This window comes from Pseudophryne corroboree, chromosome 3 (assembly GCF_028390025.1).
Source record: "Pseudophryne corroboree isolate aPseCor3 chromosome 3, aPseCor3.hap2, whole genome shotgun sequence".
NCBI classification, from domain to species: Eukaryota; Metazoa; Chordata; class Amphibia; order Anura; family Myobatrachidae; genus Pseudophryne; species Pseudophryne corroboree.
In genome coordinates this window covers 645524570-645549643 of record NC_086446.1, presented here as the reverse complement: position 1 = coordinate 645549643, position 25074 = coordinate 645524570, and the positions used below count along the sequence as shown (strand labels likewise).

At 47.1% G+C, this 25074-nt stretch overlaps 1 protein-coding gene across 8 annotated transcripts in view; it reads left to right on the top strand.

Moving 5' to 3' along the window:
- The window catches only part of FAM13C (family with sequence similarity 13 member C), a 914350-nt gene that overhangs the window by 697560 nt on the left and 191716 nt on the right, over window positions 1-25074 (top strand). For all 8 annotated transcript variants that reach the window (XM_063961752.1, XM_063961754.1, XM_063961756.1 and 5 more), the window contains one exon: window positions 12713-12825. In XM_063961752.1, coding sequence (XP_063817822.1) covers window positions 12713-12825 — 113 coding nt within the window. The remainder of the gene's footprint in view (window positions 1-12712; window positions 12826-25074) is intronic.

Sequence of the window (25074 nt, the reverse complement as noted above, 5' to 3'; positions counted from 1 at the left end):
CACCAAGAAGTCTTCACAGAGGTGACAAGTCTTTGGGGAGTTCCTCAAGTAGACATGATGCATCTCATCTCAACAAGAAGCTTCAGATATATTGTTCCAGGTCGAGAGACCCTCAAGCAATAGCAGTGGATGCGCTGGTGGCCCAGTGGGTGTTCCGGTCGGTGTATGTCTTCCCTCCACTTCCGCTGATCCCAAAAGTGCTCAGGATCATAAGAAGAACAAGAGTTCGAGCAATCTTCATTGCCCCAGACTGGCCAAGGAGGGCTTGGTACACAGATCTTCAGGAGTTGCTCATAGAAGATCCTCGGCCTCTTCTTCTTCGCGAAGACCTGCTGCAGCAGGGGCCGTGCGTCTATCAAGACTTACCGCGGCTACGTTTGACGGCATGGCTGCTGAGCGCCGGATCCTAGCCCGAAAGGGTATTCCCAAGGAAGTCATCCCCACCCTTATTTAGGCCAGGAAAGGAGTAACGTCGAAACATTACCACCGTATTTGGAGAAAATGTGTCTTGGTGTGGATCCAAGAAGGCTCCTGCGGAAGAGTTTGAGTTGGGACGTTATCTCCATTTTCTGCAGGCTGGTGTGGAGGCGGGCCTACGATTGGGATCAATCAAGGTCCAGATTTCGGCCTTGTCAGTGTTCTTCCAAAAACAATTGGCCTCTCTTCCAGAGGTTCAGACCTTCGTGAAAGGGGTTCTACACATCCAGCCTCCATTTGTGCCTCCAGTGGCACCATGGGACCTTAACGTGGTGTTGCAGTTCCTTCAATCAGATTGGTTTGAGCCTCTACAAGAGATAGAGTTGAAGTTTCTCACTTGGAAAGTGGTGATGCTTTTGGCATTGGCATCAGTGCGGCGGGTGTCTGAATTGGGGGCCTTGTCTCACAAGAGCCCTTACCTGATCTTACATGAAGATAGGGCAGAGTTGAGGACTCGTCAACATTTTCTTCCGAAGGTGGTTTCATCTTTCCACATAAACCAACCTATTGTGGTGCCAGTAGTTACTGACACGTTCACTGAGTCAAAGTCTCTAGATGTGGTTAGGGCTTTGAAGATTTATGTCGCAAGAACAGCTCGAATACAGAAAACAGAGTCTTTGTTTGTCCTGTATGCTCCCAACAGGATTGGGTGTCCTGCTTCCAGCAGACTATTGCGCGTTGGATCAGAAGTACGATTCAGCACGCTCATACTACGGCTGGATTGCCGTTACCGACGTCGGTGAAGGCCCATTCCACTAGGAAGGGTGGGCTCATCCTGGGCGGCTGCCCAGGGGGTCTCGGCATTGCAACTTTGCCGAGCAGCTACTTGGTCAGGGTCAAACACATTTGCTAAATTCTACAAGTTTGACACCTTGGCATATGAAGACCTCAAGTTCGGTCAATCGGTGCTGCAGGGTCATCCGCACTCTCCCGCCCGTGCTGGAGCTTTGGTATAGACCCCATGGTCTTGATGTCGTCCCCAGCATCCTCTAGGACGTATGAAAAAATAGGATTTTGATACCTACCGGTAAATCCTTTTCTCCTAGTCCGTAGAGGATGCTGGGCGCCCGTCCCAGTGCGTACTTTACCTGCAGTTTAGTTATTAGAATTACATAAGTTGTGTTATCTTAGTTTTCAGCATGTTGCTGCAATTGGTTCATGCCTGTTGGCGTGTGCTATGTTGAATGCCATGTGTGCGGCATGGTTGAGGGTGTGAGTTGGTAGATATCTCACCACTAGTTTAAGTAATTCTTTCCCTCGAAATGTCAGTCTCCCTGGGCACAATTCCTACAACTGAGGTCTGGAGGAGGGGCATAGAGGGAGGAACCAGTTCACACCCAATGAAAAGTCTTTAGAGTGCCGATGTCTCCTGCGGATCCCGTCTATACCCCATGGTCTTGATGTCGTCCCCAGCATCCTCTACGGCAGGCCTGGCCAACCTGTGGCTCTCCAGATGTTGTGAAACTACACATCCCAGCATGCCCTGCCACAGTTTTAGCCTTCCCTAATAGCAAAACTGTAGCAAAGCATGATGGGACTTGTAGTTTTACAACAGCTGGAGAGCCACAGGTTGGCCAGGCCTGCTCTACGGACTAGGAGAAAAGGATTTACCGGTAGGTATCAAAATCCTATTTTTTCACACTCTAACACACCAATAAGTGTACCGCTTCTCCTTGCGTGGCCTTGCTCTGCTACCGCTGCCTCGGCCAGGATACTGTTCCCAGTCGTAGTCCACATGGATGGTAAAGTATGAAAAAGTAAAAAAATAAATGAAAAAATAAATTGTGTGTCGATCATTGTCATGTCGACCATTTGTCACTGTCGACCTTAAATACAGTCAGCCTTTTACCTGTTGACCTATTGACCATGTTGACCTTTTGTACCTATCGACCTAATGGGTGTTGACCATATGGAATCAACCGTTTGACTGTCAACCTAATTACTGCTGACCTATCATCCAGATACCATTTTTGGGAAGCCGATACTTTAAGAAGTCTTGTGAAAATAGGGACCACCAGAGAAAGAATAGTCACACAAACAATTTTCTCATTTTACCCATATTATTATTGAGTTTTGAGCTCTCCAGTCATAATCATAACTCTTTATCTGCATTTTGTTCATCTCTCACATTAGCTTGTGTCCTACTATGCAAATGAGATGGGAAGGGACGATTGATGTTGTATTTGTATAGCTTTGTGGACAGGATTTTGAGAGGCAACTTTAAAACATCAATTAAATAGCACTTTGATGTTTTAAAGACATCTGCTTTATGTGAACATAACAGGTCTACTGTAAATGTTATGTGCTCATTTTAATACATTATATTGGAAAGATGCAAATGTATCATTTGAAGAAGCATGCATCATTTGTTTTTTAGTTGTTGTTTTTTTTACCACTCATTAAACATATTACATACATCTGGTACCCAATTATTCCCAATCACATCATTTGACTAAAGCTAAAAATTCAGTTTTCTTGTCTCTCGTGTACTGTGTTCAGCTGCAGTATTTGCATCATTTGAATGGTAGATTTACACATGAAAATAAGGTTAGAAGGCAAATGTTGTCATAACAACATGTCTATTCATGTCTAATGACTAATTCAGGTGATGGTTTGTCCAAAGGCCATTTGTTAATCATCTTACATTTCAGTAAATATTTTGCATATGAATCAGAATTATCCAGGATATCTCAGGATATCTCAATAATTCCAGGTTGTCATTTTTATGGCTAGAACTAATTTGTTTCAGTTTCATTTTCGGCAAATTTTTCTATTACATTTTCTTATCTACCTATTTTACTATTATCTTCAGTTTCGTCTGTAGTGTTAGGCTGGGGCCACAAATAGCGTTTTAGCGCTCGGTAGGAAGGAGCCTGCACATGGTCTTTTCTGATGGCTCAATGTACACAAACTTTGTTTAATACACAGAGTTATTAAAAATATTGTATTTAATGACCTTCAGGCTGTGTGTATAAGGTGTATATGAAACATAAATGAATTGTGTGAATGTACACACACTTTGTTTAATGCACAAAGTTATTAAAAATATTGACTAAAATTACCTTCAGGCTGTGTGTATATGGTGTATATGACACATAAATGCATTCTGTGCTTAGACTTAGGTCCCATCGCCATGATATCTCATTATGGTATGCAATTATTCCAAAATACGGAAAAACCCGATATCCAAAATAATTCTGGTCCCAAGCATTTTGGATATGGGATGTATATGTGAATTGAAAAAGCCTCCTTCCTGCCGATGGGGTCCGAAAATGCTGTGTTTAGCCCCAGCCTTATGATTGTTAATCCGCCTTTTAAGGTTTTAGGCTCACTGGGGGCCAGGTTCGCTGGTGTTTGGGTAACTGAGAATTTTTTTGGGGTCGTGACCCATAAACTTAAGTACTGTACTCAAAAAGTATTAATACCATTCCAAGCTTAATATAGTCCCATGAAGATAAACCTACGTAAAATATTTTTTATAGTCATTTGGGAAAATCAGGGAATAGTAAAGAATACCAGAAACAGTAATAACAAAACCTATGGAAAATGTTCCATCTGTGACTTAAAAGAACCGTCTGCTGTTAAACTCATTGTGTGAAACCGCCTCAAGATTGACACTTAATGCCACTTGCATATCTATAGGATTAAAGCTATTTTTAATTAAAGCCACAAGAAGCGTTATGCGATATTTTTAGTTTCATTTGAAGTTCTGCGGGCTTAGCACTTTCTCCTTTCTACTCAGGTGATCTGCTGGAGAGTATGTGCAAGGGTTTATTTTCACATTCACATTATGTAGCATGCTTTTCTTACACCAATCTTAAACATGGTAATAGAACCTTGAAAGTCAAATCAGAAATAGATCTGATCAGGGCCATAATCAGAACTATGTGGGCCTCAGGGGCGGATTGGGAACAAAAAGCGGCCCTGGAAAAATTTGTACTAGTGGCCCCACTTGGGCAGCACCAGAGGTGTAAGGTCTAGCCATGGGCCATGGAAGCAGCACCCTCCCCCCAAGACTTTCCAGATAGTGGGCATGTCCAGCATCAAGGGGGAAGTTAAAAGGAAATAAAATTACATATTATGAGCACATTATATGATGCACCTTTAGAATTTAGGAAACTATATAATTCTCTAGAAATATATCTTTTCTTGCTTATTACACCAACCGTATCCCAATCACTATTCACTCAATCTTATATGTCAGCCAAGCAGGCAGAGAGAGCATACACTAGATCATCTGCAATCACAGGCTAAGTGGCAAAGTAATTTTCATATATGCAAATTGTTTGGCATCTTATTCATTATGTCTATAAAAAGGACCACATGTCCTCAAAAAAAACAGGCCCCGAGGGTGCGTCGGCCCACCGGGAATCTTCCCTGTGGGCCCTATGGCCAATTCGCCTCTGGTGGGCCCCATAGCAACATTTTGTCCCAATGCTTTTACAGAGACGCTTCTACGCAGCAATTGTTAATTTATGCCCCATAATAGTTCCCTAGTTTATTTGTGAACCATAGTAGTGCCCTAGTTCACATTATGTCACATTGTAGGGCTGCCAGTACACATTCTGCAACATGTACGCCCAATTCCCATTATGACATAGTGTACCTAGTTCATATTATGCCACATTACAGTGCTGCCCCCAGCTCATATTATGCCACACATAATACCTTAATATTGTGGCACATTACAGTGCCCTCAATTGATATTGTGCCACATTACAGTGCACCCAGTTCATATTGTGCCACACTATAGTGCCTTCATAATGTGCCACATTACAGTGCCCCCAGTTCATAATATGTAATATTATTATGCCTTCAAGTTCATTTTATACCATAATTACAGTGAGCAGGTCCAGGGCACAACTAGATATATTGTATGTCCCAAGGCATACGTTATAAGGGCCACTATGTACCACCCAATGGTGAAAAATGTATATAACACATGTAATTGTGACAGGGAAGGTGGGCCCCTCTTTGCTCTGATCCCCATAGTAGCTGCACTCTCTTCATCTATAGTACCTACATCCTTGTGTATAACCCATGTAACTATGACAGGGAAGGTGGGCCCCTCAGCAGCTGCACTCCCTGTACCTATAGTAGCTACTGTACGTCCTTGTATATAACACATGTAACTGTGACAGGGAAGGTGGGCCCCTCTCAGCTCTGGGCCCCTCAGCAGCTGCACTTCCTGTACCTATAGTAGCTACTGTACGTCCTTGTATATAACACATGTAACTGTGACAGGGAAGGTGGGCCCTCTCAGCTCTGGGCCCCGTAGCAGCTGCACTCCCTGCATTTATGGTAGCTACATCCTTGTATATAACACATGTAACTGTGACAGGGGAGGTGGGCCCTCTCAGCAGCTGCACTCCCTGTACCTATAGTAGCTACTGTACGTCCTTGTATATAACACATGTAACTGTGACAGGGAAGGTGGGCCCTCTCAGCTCTGGGCCCCTCAGCAGCTGCACTCCCTGTACCTATAGTAGCTACTGTGCGTCCTTGTATATAACACATGTAACTGTGACAGGGAAGGTGGGCCCCTCTCAGCTCTGGGCCCCTCAGCAGCTGCACTCCCTGTACCTATAGTAGCTACTGTACGTCCTTGTATATAACACATGTAACTGTGACAGGGCAGGTGGCCCCTCTCAGCTCTGGGCCCCGTAGCAGCTGCACTCCCTGCATTTATGGTAGCTACATCCTTGTATATAACACATGTAACTGTGACAGGAAAGGTGGGCCACTCTCTGCAGTCCCCAAGGCAACCCAACGGTCTAGGTTTTAGGCATATCCGTGGCTCAGCACAGATGGTTAAATCAAATTGACTGAGGTGCTAATTAAGTCACCTGTGGCATGACCTGGACCATTGGGGTGCCTTGGTGACCGCGTTTGAGAACGTCTGGTGTGGTGACTTCAATATACCTTCCATCTGTACTTTATAATACAAACCTGATATTTCATAAAATGAATAATTGATTAAAGTGTTACAGTTATGTATGTTTTGGTATATGACCCCTGATCTGATCATCCCAATATTCCACAATCTCCTATAATTGTTCAATATAGCAGTTGGAGGTCTAGAGATATCTCAAAAGTATGAGGCCACGTTTATTGGTGGTTTGGTATAGATCTGAATGTATGGGTATGGATTTCTTTCTCTTCTGGTGTCCTATGTAGTTGTACCTTACCAGCTCTTTGCCTGTAATTAAAATAAGATAGTCGTGTCTGTTTATTTCTTATGTTTTATTTATTTTCTTGATCGTCATTGTTCTTCATTTGCTGGTGAGATAGCTATTTATTGTTATTGGGTGACCAAAAATGAGTTTCTCTGCCAGGGACCCCCAGGGGAGGTAAAACAAAACAAAAACAAAAGATTGTTATGATCATGAAAACACCAATTTACCTGAACACAGTTTTGACCAGGTTGTGCAGTAACTTCTGCCAATGAAGACCGAAAACACTGTGTAAGCTTGCACGCCATTCGCTACTTTTGCTAAATGCACAGATGGGCAATTTGGCAGTCCTTCTGCTGCTTGAGAAAGAACACTACCAAGAAAATAGTGCAAGATGTCATATGACTGGTCATTGGGGACACAAGGCCTTTTAGTTATGCAAAATCCCCCCCCCCCCCCTCCATACCCAAAGAATAAGCAGCCTGACAATAAGTGTACAGTATATAATATGTATAGCTGATTAAACAGCTAAGGTAGGATTAAGACTATGGTGGACACTTGGTTAATATACTAACTAGGGTATTCAATTATCCGCAAATTCGCGGCAATTTTTCGGCCGAAAATTTTTCGCGGCATTCGGCCGAAAATTGCCGCGAAAACGCTCCGTTTTTCGACCTATTCAATTCCGACCGGGTTTCACGTGAAAATTCTTGCAGTGAAAAGTGCAGGTGAAAATGGGGAAATCAGCCTGTACCCCAAAAAATGCTAAACTAACATAGGAAAACAGAAGAGAAGTGTGTTAGAGATCACATTAGAGAGTTTTTGGGGACTTAAATTGTGTGAAATGGCTGTTATATGCATTTTTTTAAAATGCAAAAAAATTATAGAAAGCAAGATTTTTTTAGCAAAATAAATGCTCTCATTAAATTTGGGGTACATGAAAATGGGTAGAAGTATATATTTGGGTCATTTTAGGGTACTTTAAAAAAAAAAGTGGAAACAGACCGATTACTCCCATCTGCAAGCCTAAAAAACACCTGTCCCACTCATAAAGCACCCCAATATACCTGTCCCATACCTTGAACCCCAATTTCCATCACTTTTTACTTTTTCACCCCAAAAATGACATGTCATTATTGGCCAATTAAAAATAATTAAAAACTTCAACGTGCCTAATTAGTCATTAAGGGGGGTGTCCCAGGAGTTCTGTACCATATCCAAACATTTTTACCTTAAAATAGTGACTTTTCCCAACTTTTCACCTGCTTCAGAGAAGGTAAAGTGAAATTAGTGAAAAAATGATCACCGATAAATTTTCCAGGATAATTGAATAGGCTGTAATTGCGTTTCACGTGAAAAGTCCGTTTTTTCACCCGAAAACCGGACTTTTCACGTCAAAAGTCCGTTATCACTGCTAATTGAATATACCCCTAAGTGTGCAGAAGTTATGCTGGGCATAAAAATATCATCGACACAAGTCTGTGTATGATCGGTATGGAGCTGTGGAATCCATGAGGTTATTATGCTAGAGTAAGGGCCCTATGTAGGTTGGATTGCAAATAGCGATCCAACCTTAAAAATTGCTAAGGCTCCGTGGGTGCATGTGCGGGGCCTGTCTGGGACAGGGGCGGCTACGCTCCATTTCCTAAACAGAGCATTTATTTGGTGGTGTAATGAAAACAGTCAAATGGGGGGCGTGGTGTGGGCATGATTGGAGCGGCTGCGTGACGTCACACGCAGCCGCTGTGATCACAAAAATGGCGGCGGGCCTACTGCGGTCGCAGCCAGGCTGCGCCTGCAGGAGACTACCTTATTTTTAGCGATCATGCTGAAATTGCGATGCGACCGCAATTTCAGTGTGGTCTCAGGGGGGCCGGCTGATAGCATGCTAGGCGACCTTGCCTTGCGATGGGCGGCCACAGCATGCGATCAAAAGGATTGCAAATTCTGCTACTTAACAAAATTTGCAATCCTTACTGAATCGGGTCCTAAGACTGTGTATAGGAACATAAGATAGGTGAGCATTTATGCTGGTACATGGCAAATAATAGCGACTATGCAGCTTCAGTTTTTTTAATTATGCAAAATGTGGCCCCCCATACCCAAAGAATAAGCAGCCAGACAATTAATGTACAGTATATAATATGTAAAGCTGAAGCAGCTAAGGTCCAAAACCTTCCACTTTCCCCTAATTCTATAGCAAGAAACAGGTGAAGGTGTTTAAAACGACACTAACAACTGAAGTGAAATTCTTTTTATTATTTATCACATCTTTCACATCCAGCACAACTTGCCTGACTGGAATCCCTCAAATTCATTGCTCCTCTTCTTTTGTAGCGTACTTTGCCTTGTATTTACTATAAATACTGGCGGTACCTGTCATCTGTCATCAGAGCAAAGGTGGGTACACACTAGGTGATGTGCTCTATGAGCGAAGTCGCCTAGTGTGTTCCCTTCCCTGCCGGGGCGGTCGGCGGTAGTTTGTACACACTGAGCCGCGGCCGGGCTGTGCATGCAGTTTTTGGATGACAGTCCAAATTGAGCACAGGGCATTTAGAGTACAGGGCACTTAGATGGGCATATTATTTGGCATATTGCATTTTTTTGTCTTCTTAATTTGTGTGTTACTTTTTGTTGAGGTTAGTTGGCGCTTTACTCCTTGCTGTACCTGCAACTGGAAGTCTTACAGATAGGTCCACGGTTATCTTGACTAGTTTTCTATGCCTAGGCACAACTTGACTTATTAGCATAAACCAACTTGATTTATTAGCATAAACCATTCATCTATTGTTCTCAGCTGCAATACAATACAGAGAACAATACAGCAGGGGATTAAGGGGGTAATTCTGAGTTGATCGCAGCAGGAGTTTTGTTAGCAGTTGGGCAAAACCATGTGCACTGCAGGGGAGGCAGATATAACATGTACAGAGAGAGTTAGATTTGGGTGGGTTATTTTGTTTCTGTGCAGGGTAAATACTGGCAGCTTTATTTTTACACTGCAATTTAGATTGCAGATTGAACACACCACACCCAAATCTAACTCTCTCTGCACATGTTATATCTGCCTCCCCTGCAGTGCACATGGTTTTGCCCAACTGCTAACAAAAATCCTGCTGCGATCAACTCAGAATTACCCCCTTAGTCATTACAGCAGGGGATTAAGTCCGACTGGCCAGTCTCAGTTAATCCTATTAAAGGTCAAGATAAATGTGGACCCATCTGTACATCTTTAGGCTTTTTATTTGTAGTGGGCATTGGGATGTTATACATATTTACTTTTGCTATACAGCATGGTATAACGTTTACGACTTTCGTCATCTTGTGCACCATGTTAGACACAACATCTATCCTGTGATTCCTGGTTTGTACAGAATTAATATATGCACTGTACAGATATGTCCTTATACACTGTGGCTACAATCGTGTTATAAAGCCCCTCTTTGTGCACCAGGTCCCGACAAAGTGTCTACGCCTAGCCACTTTTTGTTCAAAATGTGCAACTTATTCACCCAAATGAAACAATTGGAAGCGACAAAAGTACTTTGCTAGATTACACTGATTTATTTAATGTGCAACATTTTTACATCTGTCTCCAACTGAGCGTGATTCTATATGAAGTGCTGCAATGCAGCGGCTGCGGCTTTTTCCCATGCCAAGTTTCTGTAGCTTCATATGTTGACTTTGTGCGTGTTTAAAATTAATACCTATGTGATTAATGTCGCAGCCCAGTCTCTAGTACACTGTGAGTGTTGTTTCGCTGCATCTGTGATGTAAATAAGAGTATTTATTGTATCTTTAGTAACAGTTTTTGATATAGTGCAGCAAATTCTGTTACGCTTTAGAATTGGACACAATGATGAACCAAAACTGGTAATAAAAAACAGTCATAGAGGTAGGAAGGCCCTGTTCTCAAGCTTACAATCTATAGGGAAATAGGCATTGATACACAAGGATAGGTGCTGTCTATTGCATAGTTGTCCACCAGATTGCAACGGTTCTTGGTGGGCTGCATGATACCAAATCACACCAATGATGAACCAGGGTCAGAAGGAAGGGAAATTGAAGAAAGAAAAAATATGTGGAAGATATGTGTGGACTGTACGAGTTGGAGCTGTAATGCCGGCAGTCAGGATCCTGGAGGTCAGCATCCCAACCACAGGATCCCGGCTGCTAGAATGTCCCCGGGGGCGAAGGGAAGAGCAATGGAGAATGGAGCCCCTTGCGGGCTCGCCACAGGTTCTGTTGGACACCTACGAGTGGGAATAGCCACTGTTTGCCGGCATTCCTGCTGCCGGCAGTGTAAGCGGTCAGGATTCCGGCGTTGGTATCCTGACCGCCGGTAAAGCAACTACATCCCGAGTACAGTGGATATAATTGGATAGGAAAGCATATGAAGGTTGAGTGAGCGGTTCTGCACTTTGATAAGCTAGCCTTAAGAAGTGAGTTTTCAGGGAACGCTTGAAGGTTTGGAGACTAGGGGAGAGTCTTATTGTGCATGGTAGGGCATTCCACAGAGAGGGTGCAGCCCGAAGAAAGTCCTTGGGAGCGAGTAATGAGCGTGGGTGCAACATTGTAAAGAAAATTGGCCATGCTACACTGCTCGGTGCGGCTCAGCCGTGCTGGACATCCCACATTCTATGGCATATTGAGGTTAGGTGTATCTGTACAAGGTGTAGTAGGGTATGCCGGCGGCCGGGGTCTCGGCGGCCAGCATACCGGCGCCGGAATCCCGACCGCCGGCATACCGACAACTGGGCGAGCGCAAATGAGCCCCTTGCGGGCTCGCTGCGCTCGCCACGCTGCGGGCATGGTAGCGCGCTACGCGCGCCAAGCTATCTGTTCTCCATCCAGGGGAATCGGTGGACCACGATTCCCCTGGATGGAGAACAGATAGCTTGGCGCGCATAGCGCGCTACCATGCCCACAGCGTGGCGAGCGCAGTGAGCCCGCAAGGGGCTCATTTGTGCTCGCCCAGTTGTCGGTATGCCGTCGGGCCAAGCTATCTGTTCTCCATCCAGGGGAATCGTGGTCCACCAAGAGGGAAAAAAAGGTGTCGGTACGCAGGGTACCGGGATTCCGGCACCGGTATACTGTGCGCTGGGATCCCGACAGCCGGCAAACTGAAGACCACCCATCTGTACATTATTGCCAACCTATTATATATATATTTAGCTGTTGTATTAACACATTCACTAGTACCAGTTTTAATGGATGTGTTTTCATATGTTCTTATTTTCACTGAAAGGACAGTCCCACGCCATCATATTCCCATGTGCTATAGTGCGTGGGAATGGACCTCATGCAGAACAGAACTGGTAATTGCTCCTGATATTACTACATGTATTCAGCACACAAACTGCAGTAAATGGAAAAATTATTTCTCAAAATTGCGCTTGCTTGTTGTTCTTACGCCCAAGTTACTTAATTACAAAAAATAAATAAACAATGGCGTATGCAAATATTTTGGGCATGCATGTATGATATGGATCATTTAGCTCTTTTCAGCCGTCAATTTGCATATTATGGTATTTCTGTTATTTAATGTTTCTTTACATAAATAAACATCTTCAAACAAATTACTGGCTAACGGGCGAAATTGCATTTGAGTATTGGTCATATCCAAATGTAAACACCGCAACAAAGCAGTCTGCATCCATCTAGTCATTTGTGGGGAGTCTGGGACAGGCCTGTTTTACAGAGGAGTCCGGAACAACATCTGAGACTGATCATTATGTGAAACCAGTGTTCACTGTCGAAACACAAAATGTGCTGTTGTTTATGGCTGACAACGGCCTAGTGTCATTCTCTGTCTGTGCACACTTGTTTGTGTTTTTTTTTATAAAGAGGTAGCATTACTGTCTAGCTCAGGTGGCGTTCTGTTTCCAGACTATCAGGAGCATTTTCAGCTGTTTTCCAGAGAGATCACCTTACCTCTGCAGAAGAACAAACATTAGGTTTTTGTATTTTACTTGGTATAAAAGTGGCACAACTCTCGCTATACTCAACTAAACAAGAAATGACCTTTAGGAAGGAATACTTCAGCTTGTTGTTTGTTTCTGCAGGAAATTGAGACTGTAAGTCAATGCCTTTCTGAAATCTGGACTATAAAAGGAGTGACGTCTTACGACCACAGTACTCATGTATCCCTGAGAGGAGCCACTGATTTTCAGCCAAGGTAAGTTGTTGTTCTTCCCATTATGTAACTTGCTTGGCAACTTTACAATGCTGCTTACATACCAGTGATGATAAAATGGGTAGATAACTCAGTCTGTCTGTGCCAGTGACAAAGGGTCCAGTAATCAGTCTTGTACTCGGGCAAAGTATCCTCATTTTAGGGTTCTGGTTCCACCTCTGTACCTCTGTGTGTATTGCCAATCTCCTGATAATATCTCTTTTATTTTAGACTTCCCTTCAAGGGTATAGAAACTGTTTGCAGGAATGTGTGCTGCTAAAGGGTACATTGTAGATTACAGCCAGTGGTGCAAGTAGAAAAATATGTGTTACAGGTACTGTGGGCGCGCGCGCCAAAAAATGGGTGTGACCAAATGCCATATGGGCGTGGCCAATGAAAATGTGGGCGTGATACACATATGGGGAGGGGCAGATACACATATGACCCCCACAGTGCCAGATACACGTTGCCCCACAGTGCCAGATACACGTTGCCCCACAGTGCCAGATACACGAATGCCCCACAGTGCCAGATACACGAATGCCCCACAGTGCCAGATACACGAATGCCCTCCACAGTGCCAGATACACGAATGCCCCACAGTGCCAGATACACGAATGCCCCCCACAGTGCCAGATACACGAATGCCCCCCACAGTGCCAGATACACGAATGCCCCCCACAGTGCCAGATACACGAATGCCCCCCACAGTGCCAGATATACATTGCCCCCCACAGTGCCAGATATACATTGCCCCCCACAGTGCCAGATATACATTGCCCCCCACAGTGCCAGATATACATTGCCCCCTCAGTGCCAGGTTTACATTACCCCCCACAGTGCCAGATATACATTACCCCCCACAGTGCCAGGTATACATTGCCCCCCACAGTGCCAGGTATACATTGCCCCCCACAGTGCCAGGTATACATTGCCCCCCACAGTGCCAAGTATACATTGCCCCCCACAGTGCTGCCTCCCCCCCCTTCCCTAGCTCACCGCTGCTGCTGTTGTGTTGTCTCCCGTGTGTGAGGGGAGGAGAGCGCAGCCTGCGCCTCTCCTTCCCCTCAGTCTCCGGCGGGTGAGTTCAATATTCAGCGCCGATCCGTGAGCCAATCAAAGCTCCGCGAGCTCTGATTGGCTCACGGGCGGCGCTGATTTGAATGAAGACACTGAGGGCAGGAGAGGCGCAGGCTGCGCTCTCCTCCCCTCACATCAGCGGTAGCAAGCGGCGGTCCGTCGGTGTGGGTACGGCGTACCCACGGCGAAATTCTTAAGTGTACGCCGTACCCACCCGTACCCGCATACTTGCACCGCTGATTACAGCTCACTTTCTCTAACGTCCAAGTGGATGCTGGGGACTCCGTAAGGACCATGGGGAATAGACGGGCTCCGCAGGAGACAGGGCACTTTAAGAAAGAATTAGGAATACTGGTGTGCACTGGCTCCTCCCTCTATGTCCCTCCTCCAGACCTCAGTTTGAATCTGTGCCCGGACGAGCTGGGTGCACTTTAGTGAGCTCTCCTGAGCTTGCTGAATAGAAAGTATTTTGTTAGGATTTTTTTATTTTCAGAGAGGTCTGCTGGCAACAGACTCTCTGCTACGTGGGACTGAGGGGAGAGAAGAAGCCCTACTAACTGTGGATAGGTCATGCTTCTTAGGCTACTGGACACCATTAGCTCCAGAGGGATTGAACACAGGAACGCACCCTTGGTCGTCCGATCCCAGAGCTGCGCCGCCGTCCCCCTCGCAAAGCCAGAAGCCGGCGTGAGAAGCAAGAAGACTTCAAAAGCGGCGGCAGAAGACTCCAGTCTTCACATGAGGTAGCGCACAGCACTGCAGCTGTGCGCCATTGCTCCCACATTAAACCCACACACTCCGGTCACTGTAGGGTGCAGGGCGCAGGGGGGAAAGGGTGCGCCCTGGGCAGCAATTAGAGACCTCTTGGCAAAGTGGGCATATATACAGTTGGGCACTGTATATATGCATGAGCCCCCGCCATTATTTTACACAAAATCGCGGGACAGAAGCCCGCCGCTGAGGGGGCGGGGCTTCTTCCTCAGTACTCACCAGCGCCATTTTCTCTCCACAGCTCCGCTGAGAGGAAGCTCCCCAGGCTCTCCCCTGCAGATTCACGGTAAAAAGAGGGTAAAAAGAGAGGGGGGGCACATAAATTTAGCGCAAAATCAGTATATACAGCAGCTACTGGGTAAACACTAAGTTACTGTGTAATTCCTGGGACATATAGCGCTGGGGTGTGTGCTGGCATACTCTCTCTCTGTCTCTCCAAAAGGCCTTGTGGGGGTTCTATCCTCAAATAGAGCATCCCCTGTGTGTGTGGTGTGTCGGTACGCTTGTGTCGGCATGTTTGACGAGGAAGGCTATGTGGAAGCAGAGCAGGTACAAATGAATGTGGGATCGCCGCCGATGCCCGATTGGATGGATATGTGGAAGGTTTTAAATGATAATGTTAATTCCTTGCATAAAAGGTTGGATAAAGCTGAAGCCTTGGGACAGTCAGGGTCTCAACCCATGCCTGCTTCTACAGCGCAGAGGCCGTCAGAGTCTCAGAAGCGCCCACTATCCCAAATTGTTGACACAGATATCGACACAGATTCTGACTCCAGTGTCGATGGCGATGATGCAAAGTTGCAGCCTAAAATGGCTAAAGCCATCCGCTACATGATTATAGCAATGAAGGATGTATTGCACATCTCAGAGGAAAACCTAGTCCCTGACAAGAGGGTTTATATGTTTGGGGAAAAAAGGCATGAGGTGACCTTTCCCCCTTCACATGAGTTAAATGAGTTATGTGAAAAAGCTTGGGAATCTCCAGATAGAAAAATGCAGATTTCCAAACGGTTGCTTATGGCGTATCCTTTCCCGCCAACGGACAGGTTACGCTGGGAATCCTCCCCTAGGGTAGACAAAGCTTTGACACGCTTATCTAAGAAGGTAGCCCTGCCGTCACAGGATACGGCCACCCTAAAAGATCCTGCGGATAGAAAGCAGGAAGGTATCCTGAAGTCCATTTATACACATTCAGGTACCCTACTAAGGCCGGCAATTGCGTCGGCCTGGATGTGTAGTGCTGTAGCAGCATGGACAGATACTTTATCTGAGGAACTTGATACCTTGGACAAGGATACTATATTACTGACCCTGGGGCATATAAAAGACGCGGTCCTATATATGAGAGATGCCCAGAGAGACATTAGCCTACTGGGCTCTAGAATAAATACAATGTCGATTTCTGCCAGAAGGGTCCTGCAGGGGTGTATGTAGGGGTCCGTGTGCCCCTGGCAAAGTAAGGGACTGGTGCCCCCCCCATAAATAGGGAAGGTGCTTGTGCAAGAAAGGGACCCCCAATTCAAATTATGCTACACAGTAGTACCCCTTATACACATCATGCGCACACCATAGCAGTTCCCTTTACACATTATGCCCACACAGTAATTCTTATAACACTGAGGAGATATCAGCAGGGCCTGACCTGGCTGAGGCAATACCACCCAAGGCCAGGTAGTATAATCAAATAGTAGTGCAAAGAAGTGCAGTGCACTACCTAACTTTCCTATTCAAATGTACATAGCTGTAGTCCCCCCTCAGCACATAGCCCCCACCAGAACACAGCACATAGTTATTTCCCCCCTCCTAGCACAGTCATAGTCCCCATCCCCCTCTCAGCACATAGCCATAGTCCGCTCCCAGTGGATAGCTATATCCTCCACCTCCCCAACACATAGCCATAGTCCCCCCAGCACATAGTCGTAGTCTCCACCTTTCCCAACACATCCATACAGTAGTCCCCACCTCCCTCCCATCACAATAGTTCCCTGCCAGCATAAACAGCCAAGGTCCCCCTCACTGCACATAGCCCCTCACCTCCCCAAGCGCATAACCATAGCCCCCATCCCCCTCCCAGCACATAGCTGTAGTCCGCCCTTAGCACATAGCAGTAGTCTCCTCCACTCCCAGCACATACATAGCCTCCCCACACAGCACATAGCCCTAGTCCCCACCCCACAACATCCCAGCAGATAGCCATAGTGTCTGGCAATACCTGCTGTGCCGAGCTGCCTGTGATGGAGGGCAGAAGATCGCTCTGCAGGCAGGAGCTGGCGCCGGTGTCCAGCGCCGCACCAAACTACGTGAAGAAACTACAGGTCCCAGCAGCCCTTGCCGCAAGGAGCTCCCGACAGCAAGGGTTGCTGGTAGTTGTAGTTTTTCAGTTTCTTCCCTGTAGTGCATTGCGGTGCCGGACACCGGCGCCAGCTCCTGCCTGCTGAGCGATCCTCCGCCCTCCATCCCAGGCAATGCACAGGCAGCTCGGCACACCAGGTATTGCCAGACACTACGACTTAAGGGATTCCACCCATTGGCCGAGGGTGGCAGCATTGGGCGGCGCCCCCTGCTCGGCTGGTGCCCCTGGCGAGTGCCATCCTGGCCAATGGGTAGATACGCCCCTGGGGTCCTGTGGACCCTCCACCCGGGAGAGTGGGGACTTCATCAAGAAGTCTTCACACAGATTACAAATCGATGGGAACTGCCACAGGTGGACATGATGGGATCCCGCCTCAACAAAAAGCTACAAATGTATTGCACCAGGTCAAGAGACCCTCAGGCGATAGCTGTGGACGTACTAGTGACACCGTGGGTGTTCCAGTCGGTTTATTTGTTTCCTCCTCTTCCTCTCATACCCAAGGTGCTGAGAATCGTAAGAAAAAGAGGAGTGAGAACAATACTCATTGTTCCGGATTGGCCAAGAAGGACTTGGTATCCGGAACTACAAGAAATGCTCACAGAGGACCCATGGCCTTTGCCTCTCAGACAGGATCTGTTGCAACAGGGGCCTTGTCTGTTCCAAGACTTACCGCGGCTGCGTTTGACGGCATGGCGGTTGAACGCCGGATCCTAGCAGAAAAATGCATTCCGGATGAGGTTATTCCTACGCTAATAAAGGCTAGGAAGGACGTGACGGCTAAACATTATCACCGTATATGGCGAAAATAATAAGAATTTACTTACCGATAATTCTATTTCTCATAGTCCGTAGTGGATGCTGGGGACTCCGTAAGGACCATGGGGAATAGCGGCTCCGCAGGAGACTGGGCACAAAAGTAAAAGCTTTAGGACTACCTGGTGTGCACTGGCTCCTCCCCCTATGACCCTCCTCCAAGCCTCAGTTAGGATACTGTGCCCGGACGAGCGTACACAATATGGAAGGATATTGAATCCCGGGTAAGACTCATACCAGCCACACCAATCACACCGTACAACCTGTGATCTGAACCCAGTTAACAGCATGATAACAGAGGAGCCTCTGAAAAGATGGCTCACAACAATAATAACCCGATTTTTGTAACAATAACTATGTACAAGTATTGCAGACAATCCGCACTTGGGATGGGCGCCCAGCATCCACTACGGACTATGAGAAATAGAATTATCGGTAAGTAAATTCTTATTTTCTCTAACGTCCTAAGTGGATGCTGGGGACTCCGTAAGGACCATGGGGATTATACCAAAGCTCCCAAACGGGCGGGAGAGTGCGGATGACTCTGCAGCACCGAATGAGAGAACTCCAGGTCCTCCTCAGCCAGGGTATCAAATTTGTAGAATTTAGCAAACGTGTTTGCCCCTGACCAAGTAGCTGCTCGGCAAAGTTGTAAAGCCGAGACCCCTCGGGCAGCCGCCCAAGATGAGCCCACCTTCCTTGTGGAATGGGCATTTACAGATTTTGGCTGTGGCAGGCCTGCCACCGAATGTGCAAGCTGAATTGTACTACAAATCCAGCGAGCAATAGTCTGCTTAGAAGCAGGAGCACCCAGCTTGTTGGGTGCATACAGGATAAATAGCGAGTCAGATTTTCTGACTCCAGCCGTCCTGGAAACATATATTTTCAGGGCCCTGACTACGTCCAGCAACTTGGAGTCCTCCAAGTCCCTAGTAGCCGCAGGCACCACAATAGGCTGGTTCAAGTGAAATGCTGAAACCACCTTAGGGAGAAATTGAGGACGAGTCCTCAATTCTGCCCTGTCCGTATGAAAAATTATGTAAGGGCTTTTATAGGATAAAGCCGCCAATTCTGAGACACGCCTGGCTGAAGCCAGGGCTAACAGCATTACCACCTTCCATGTGAGATATTTTAAGTCCACAGTGGAAAGTGGTTCAAACCAATGTGATTTTAGGAATCCCAAAACTACATTTAGATCCCAAGGTGCCACTGGAGGCACAAAAGGAGGTTGTATATGCAGTACCCCCTTGACAAACGTCTGTACTTCAGGAACTGAAGCCAGTTCTTTTTGGAAGAAAATCGACAGGGCCGAAATCTGAACCTTAATGGACCCTAATTTTAGGCCCATAGACAGTCCTGTTTGTAGGAAATGCAGGAAACGACCCAGTTGAAATTCCTCTGTAGGGGCCTTCCTGGCCTCGCACCACGCAACATATTTACGCCAAATACGGTGATAATGTTGTATGGTTACATCCTTCCTGGCTTTGATCAGGGTAGGGATGACTTCATCCGGAATGCCTTTTTCCTTCAGGATCCGGCGTTCAACCGCCATGCCGTCAAACGCAGCCGCGGTAAGTCTTGGAAGAGACAGGGTCCCTGCTGGAGCAGGTCCTTTCTTAGAGGTAGAGGCCACGGGTCCTCTGTGAGCATCTCTTGAAGTTCCGGGTACCAAGTCCTTCTTGGCCAATCTGGAGCCACGAGTATAGTCCTTACTCCTCTCCTTCTTATGATCCTCAGTACCTTGGGTATGAGAGGCAGAGGAGGGAACACATACACTGACTGGTACACCCATGGTGTTACCAGAGCGTCCACAGCTATTGCCTGAGGGTCCCTTGACCTGGCGCAATATCTGTCTAGTTTTTTGTTGAGGCGGGACGCCATCATGTCCACCTTTGGTTTTTCCCAACGGTTCACAATCATGTGGAAGACTTCTGGGTGAAGTCCCCACTCCCCCGGGTGGAGGTCGTGTCTGCTGAGGAAGTCTGCTTCCCAGTTGTCCACACCCGGAATGAACACTGCTGACAGTGCTATCACATGATTTTCTGCCCAGCGAAGAATCCTTGCAACTTCTGTCATTGCCCTCCGGCTTCTTGTGCCGCCCTGTCTGTTTACGTGGGCGACTGCCGTGATGTTGTCCGACTGGATCAGCATCGGCTGACCTTGAAGCAGAGGTCTTGCTAGGCTCAGAGCATTGTAGATGGCTCTTAGCTCCAGGATATTTATGTGAAGTGATGTCTCCAGGCTTGACCACAAGCCCTGGAAATTTCTTCCCTGTGTGACTGCTCCCCAGCCTCTCAGGCTGGCATCCGTGGTCACCAGGACCCAGTCCTGAATGCCGAATCTGCGGCCCTCTAGAAGATGAGCACTCTGCAACCACCACAGGAGAGACACCCTTGTCCTTGGAGACAGGGTTATCCGCTGATGCATCTGAAGATGCGATCCGGACCATTTGTCCAGCAGATCCCACTGAAAAGTTCTTGCGTGGAATCTGCCAAATGGAATCGCTTCGTAAGAAGCCACCATTTTTCCCAGGACCCTTGTGCATTGATGCACTGACACTTGGCCTGGTTTTAGGAGGTTCCTGACTAGCTCGGATAACTCCCTGGCTTTCTCCTCCGGGAGAAACACCTTTTTCTGGACTGTGTCCAGAATCATCCCTAGGAACAGCAGACGTGTCGTCGGAATCAGCTGCGATTTTGGAATATTTAGAATCCACCCGTGCTGTCGTAGCACTACTTGAGATAGTGCTACTCCGACCTCTAACTGTTCCCTGGACCTTGCCCTTATCAGGAGATCGTCCAAGTAAGGGATAATTAAGACGCCTTTTCTTCGAAGAAGAATCATCATTTCGGCCATTACCTTGGTAAAGACCCGGGGTGCCGTGGACAATCCAAACGGCAGCGTCTGAAACTGATAGTGACAGTTCTGTACCACAAACCTGAGGTACCCTTGGTGAGAAGGGCAAATTGGGACACTGCTCTGAGTGACTCCATCTTGAATTTGAACCTTTGTATGTAAGTGTTCAAGGATTTCAGATTTAAAATAGGTCTCACCGAGCCGTCCGGCTTCGGTACCACAAACAGCGTGGAATAATACCCCTTTCCCTGTTGTAGGAGGGGTACCTTGATTATCACCTGCTGGGAATACAGCTTGTGAATGGCTTCCAATACTGCCTCCCTGTCGGAGGGAGACGTTGGTAAAGCAGACTTCAGGAACCGGCGAGGGGGAGACGTCTCGAATTCCAATTTGTACCCCTGAGATACTACCTGCAGGATCCAGGGGTCCACTTGCGAGTGAGCCCACTGCGCGCTGAAATTCTTGAGACGACCCCCCACCGTACCTGAGTCCGCTTGTAAGGCCCCAGCGTCATGCTGAGGACTTGGCAGAAGCGGGGGAGGGCTTCTGTTCCTGGGAAGAGGCTGCCTGCTGCAGTCTTTTTCCCCTTCCTCTGCCCCGGGGCAGATATGAGTGGCCTTTTGCCCGCTTGCCCTTATGGGGACGAAAGGATTGAGCCTGAAAAGACGGTGTCTTTTTCTGCTGAGAGGTGACCTGGGGTAAAAAGGTGGATTTCCCAGCCGTTGCCGTGGCCACCAAGTCCGATAGACCGACCCCAAATAACTCCTCCCCTTTATACGGCAATACTTTCATATGCCGTTTGGAATCCGCATCACCTGACCACTGTCGCGTCCATAACCCTCTTCTGGCAGAAATGGACAGCGCACTTACTCTTGATGCCAGAGTGCAAATATCCCTCTGTGCATCTCGCATATATAGAAATGCATCCTTTAAATGCTCTATAGTCAATAATATACTGTCCCTGTCCAGGGTATCAATATTTTCAGTCAGGGAATCCGACCAAGCCATCCCAGCACTGCACATCCAGGCTGAGGCGATTGCTGGTCTCAGTATAACACCAGTATGTGTGTATATACTTTTTAGGATATTTTCCAGCTTTCTATCAGCTGGCTCCTTGAGGGCGGCCGTATCCGGAGACGGTAACGCCACTTGTTTTGATAAGCGTGTGAGCGCCTTATCTACCCTAGGGGGTGTTTCCCAACGCGCCCTAACCTCTGGCGGGAAAGGGTATAATGCCAATAATTTTTTAGAAATTAGCAGTTTTTTATCGGGGGAAACCCACGCTTCATCACACACCTCATTTAATTCATCTGATTCAGGAAAAACTACGGGTAGTTTTTTCACACCCCACATAATACCCTTTTTTGTGGTACTTGTAGTATCAGAAATGTTCAAAACCTCCTTCATTGCCGTGATCATGTAACGTGTGGCCCTACTGGAAAATACGTTTGTTTCCTCACCGTCGACACTGGAGTCAGTGTCTGGGTCTGTGTCGACCATCTGAGGTAACGGGCGCTTTAGAGCCCCTGACGGTGTTTGAGACGCCTGGACAGGTATTAACTGTTTTTCCGGCTGTCTCATGTCGTCAACAGTCTTTTGTAAAGTGCTGACGCTATCACGTAATTCCTTCCATACGACCATCCAGTCAGGTGTCGACTCCCCTAGGGGGTGACATCACTATTACAGGCAATTGCTCCGCCTCCATACCATTTTCCTCCTCATACATGTCGACACAACGTACCGACACAGAGCACACACACAGGGAATGCTCTGATAGAGGACAGGACCCCACTAGCCCTTTGGGGAGACAGAGGGAGAGTTTGCCAGCACACACCAGAGCGCTATATATATACAGGGATAACCTTATATAAGTGTTTTTCCCTTATATAGCTGCTGTATTATTAATCTGCCAAATTTAGTGCCCCCCCTCTCTTGTTTTACCCTGTTTCTGTAGTGCAGGACTGCAGGGGAGAGCCAGGGAGCTTCCCTCCAACGGAGCTGTGAGGGAAAATGGCGCTTGTGTGCTGAGGAGATAGGCTCCGCCCCCTTCTCGGCGGCCTTTCTCCCGCTTTTTTAAGGAAAAACTGGCAGGGGTTAAATGCATCCATATAGCCCAGGAGCTATATGTGATGTATTTTTAGCCATCTAAGGTGTTTTTATTGCGTCTCAAGGCGCCCCCCCCCCAGCGCCCTGCACCCTCAGTGACCGGAGTGTGAAGTGTGCTGAGAGCAATGGCGCACAGCTGCGGTGCTGTGCGCTACCTTATTGAAGACAGGACGTCTTCTGCCGCCGATTTCCCGGACCTCTTAAGTCTTCTGGCTCTGTAAGGGGGCCGGCGGCGCGGCTCTGGGACCCATCCATGGCTGGGCCTGTGATCATCCACTCTGCACGCAGGTGAGTTCGCTTCTTCTCCCCTTAGTCCCTCGTTGCAGTGAGCCTGTTGCCAGCAGGTCTCACTGAAAATAAAAACCTAAAACTAAACTTTTCACTAAGCAGCTCAGGAGAGCCACCTAGTGTGCACCCTTCTCGTTCGGGCACAAAAATCTAACTGAGGCTTGGAGGAGGGTCATAGGGGGAGGAGCCAGTGCACACCAGGTAGTCCTAAAGCTTTTACTTTTGTGCCCAGTCTCCTGCGGAGCCGCTATTCCCCATGGTCCTTACGGAGTCCCCAGCATCCACTTAGGACGTTAGAGAAATGTTGCTTGGTGTGAGGCCAGGAATGCCCCTACAGAGGGATTCCAGCTGGGCCGTTTCCTTCACTTCCTACAGTCGGGAGTGACTTTGGGCTTAAAATTGGGGTCCTTTAAGGTCCAGATTTCAGCCCTATCCATTTTCTTTCAAAAGGAACTGGCTTCTCTTCCTTAAGTTCAGACGTTTGTAAAGGGAGTGCTGCATATTCAACCCCCTTTTGTGCCACCAGTGACACCTTGGGATCTTAACGTGGTGTTGAGTTTCCTGAAATCACACTGGTTTGAGCCACTTAAAACCGTGGATTTAAAATATCTCACGTGGAAGGTGGTCATGCTATTGGCCTTAGCTTCGGCAAGGCGTGTGTCAGAATTGGCGGCTTTGTCACATAAAAGCCCCTATCTGGTTTTCCATATGGATAGGGCAGAATTACGGACTCGTCCGCAATTTCTGCAAAAAGTGGTGTCCTCTTTTCATTTGAACCAACCTATTGTGGTGCCTGCGGCTACTCGTGACTTGGAGGATTCCAAGTTACTGGATGTAGTCAGGGCTTTGAAGGTTTATGTAGCCAGAACGGCTGGAGTCAGGAAAACTGAGTCGCTGTTTATCCTGTATGCATCCAACAAGCTGGGTGCTCCTGCTTCAAAGCAAACTATTGCTCGCTGGATCTGTAACACGATTCAGCAGGCTCATTCTGCGGCTGGATTGCCGCCTCCAAAATCAGTAAACGCCCATTCCACAAGGAAGGTGGGCTCTTCTTGGGCGGCTGCCCGAGGGGTCTCGGCATTACAGCTTTGCCGATCAGCTACTTGGTCGGGTTCAAACACTTTTGCAAAGTTCTACAAGTTTGATACCCTGGCTGAGGAGGACCTTGTGTTTGCTCATTCGGTGCTGCAGAGTCATCCGCACTCTCCCGCCCGTTTGGGAGCTTTGGTATAATCCCCATGGTCCTTACGGAGTCCCCAGCATCCACTAGGACGTTAGAGAAAATAAGATTTAACTTACCGGTAAATCTATTTCTCGTAGTCCGTAGTGGATGCTGGGCGCCCGTCCCAAGTGTGGACTTCTTCTGCAATACTTGTATATAGTTATTGCTTAAATAAGGGTTATGTTATGGTTGCATCAGGTTGATCTGGTGCTCTGTTCTTGTTCATACTGTTAACTGGCTAAGTTTATCACGAGTTATACGGTGTGATTGGTGTGGCTGGTATGAGTCTTACCCTGGATTCCAAAATCCTTTCCTTGTACTGTCAGCTCTTCCGGGTACAGTTTCCTTAACTGAGGTCTGGAGGAGGGACATAGAGGGAGGAGCCAGTGCACACCAGTATTCCTAATTCTTTCTTAAAGTGCCCTGTCTCCTGCGGAGCCCGTCTATTCCCCATGGTCCTTACGGAGTCCCCAGCATCCACTACGGACTACGAGAAATAGATTTAATTGTGATTCTGAGTCTTTTTTGGTACATACGAGGATCAGTATTCTTGATGTTGAAAGAAGTGCAAAGACATTGATCCTCTGCACTCACAAGACACTAGTAATGATATTCTAGGTAAAGGGAACATGGACTGCCACTTCCACGTATTGCAATAAATGGTAAGCTGACCAACAACATGCTACAGTCATGCTACAGTCTTCCTCTGCCGGCCAATCCAACACTAAGGAGGAATTCAAGTACTGTAGCTGCAATAACCCGC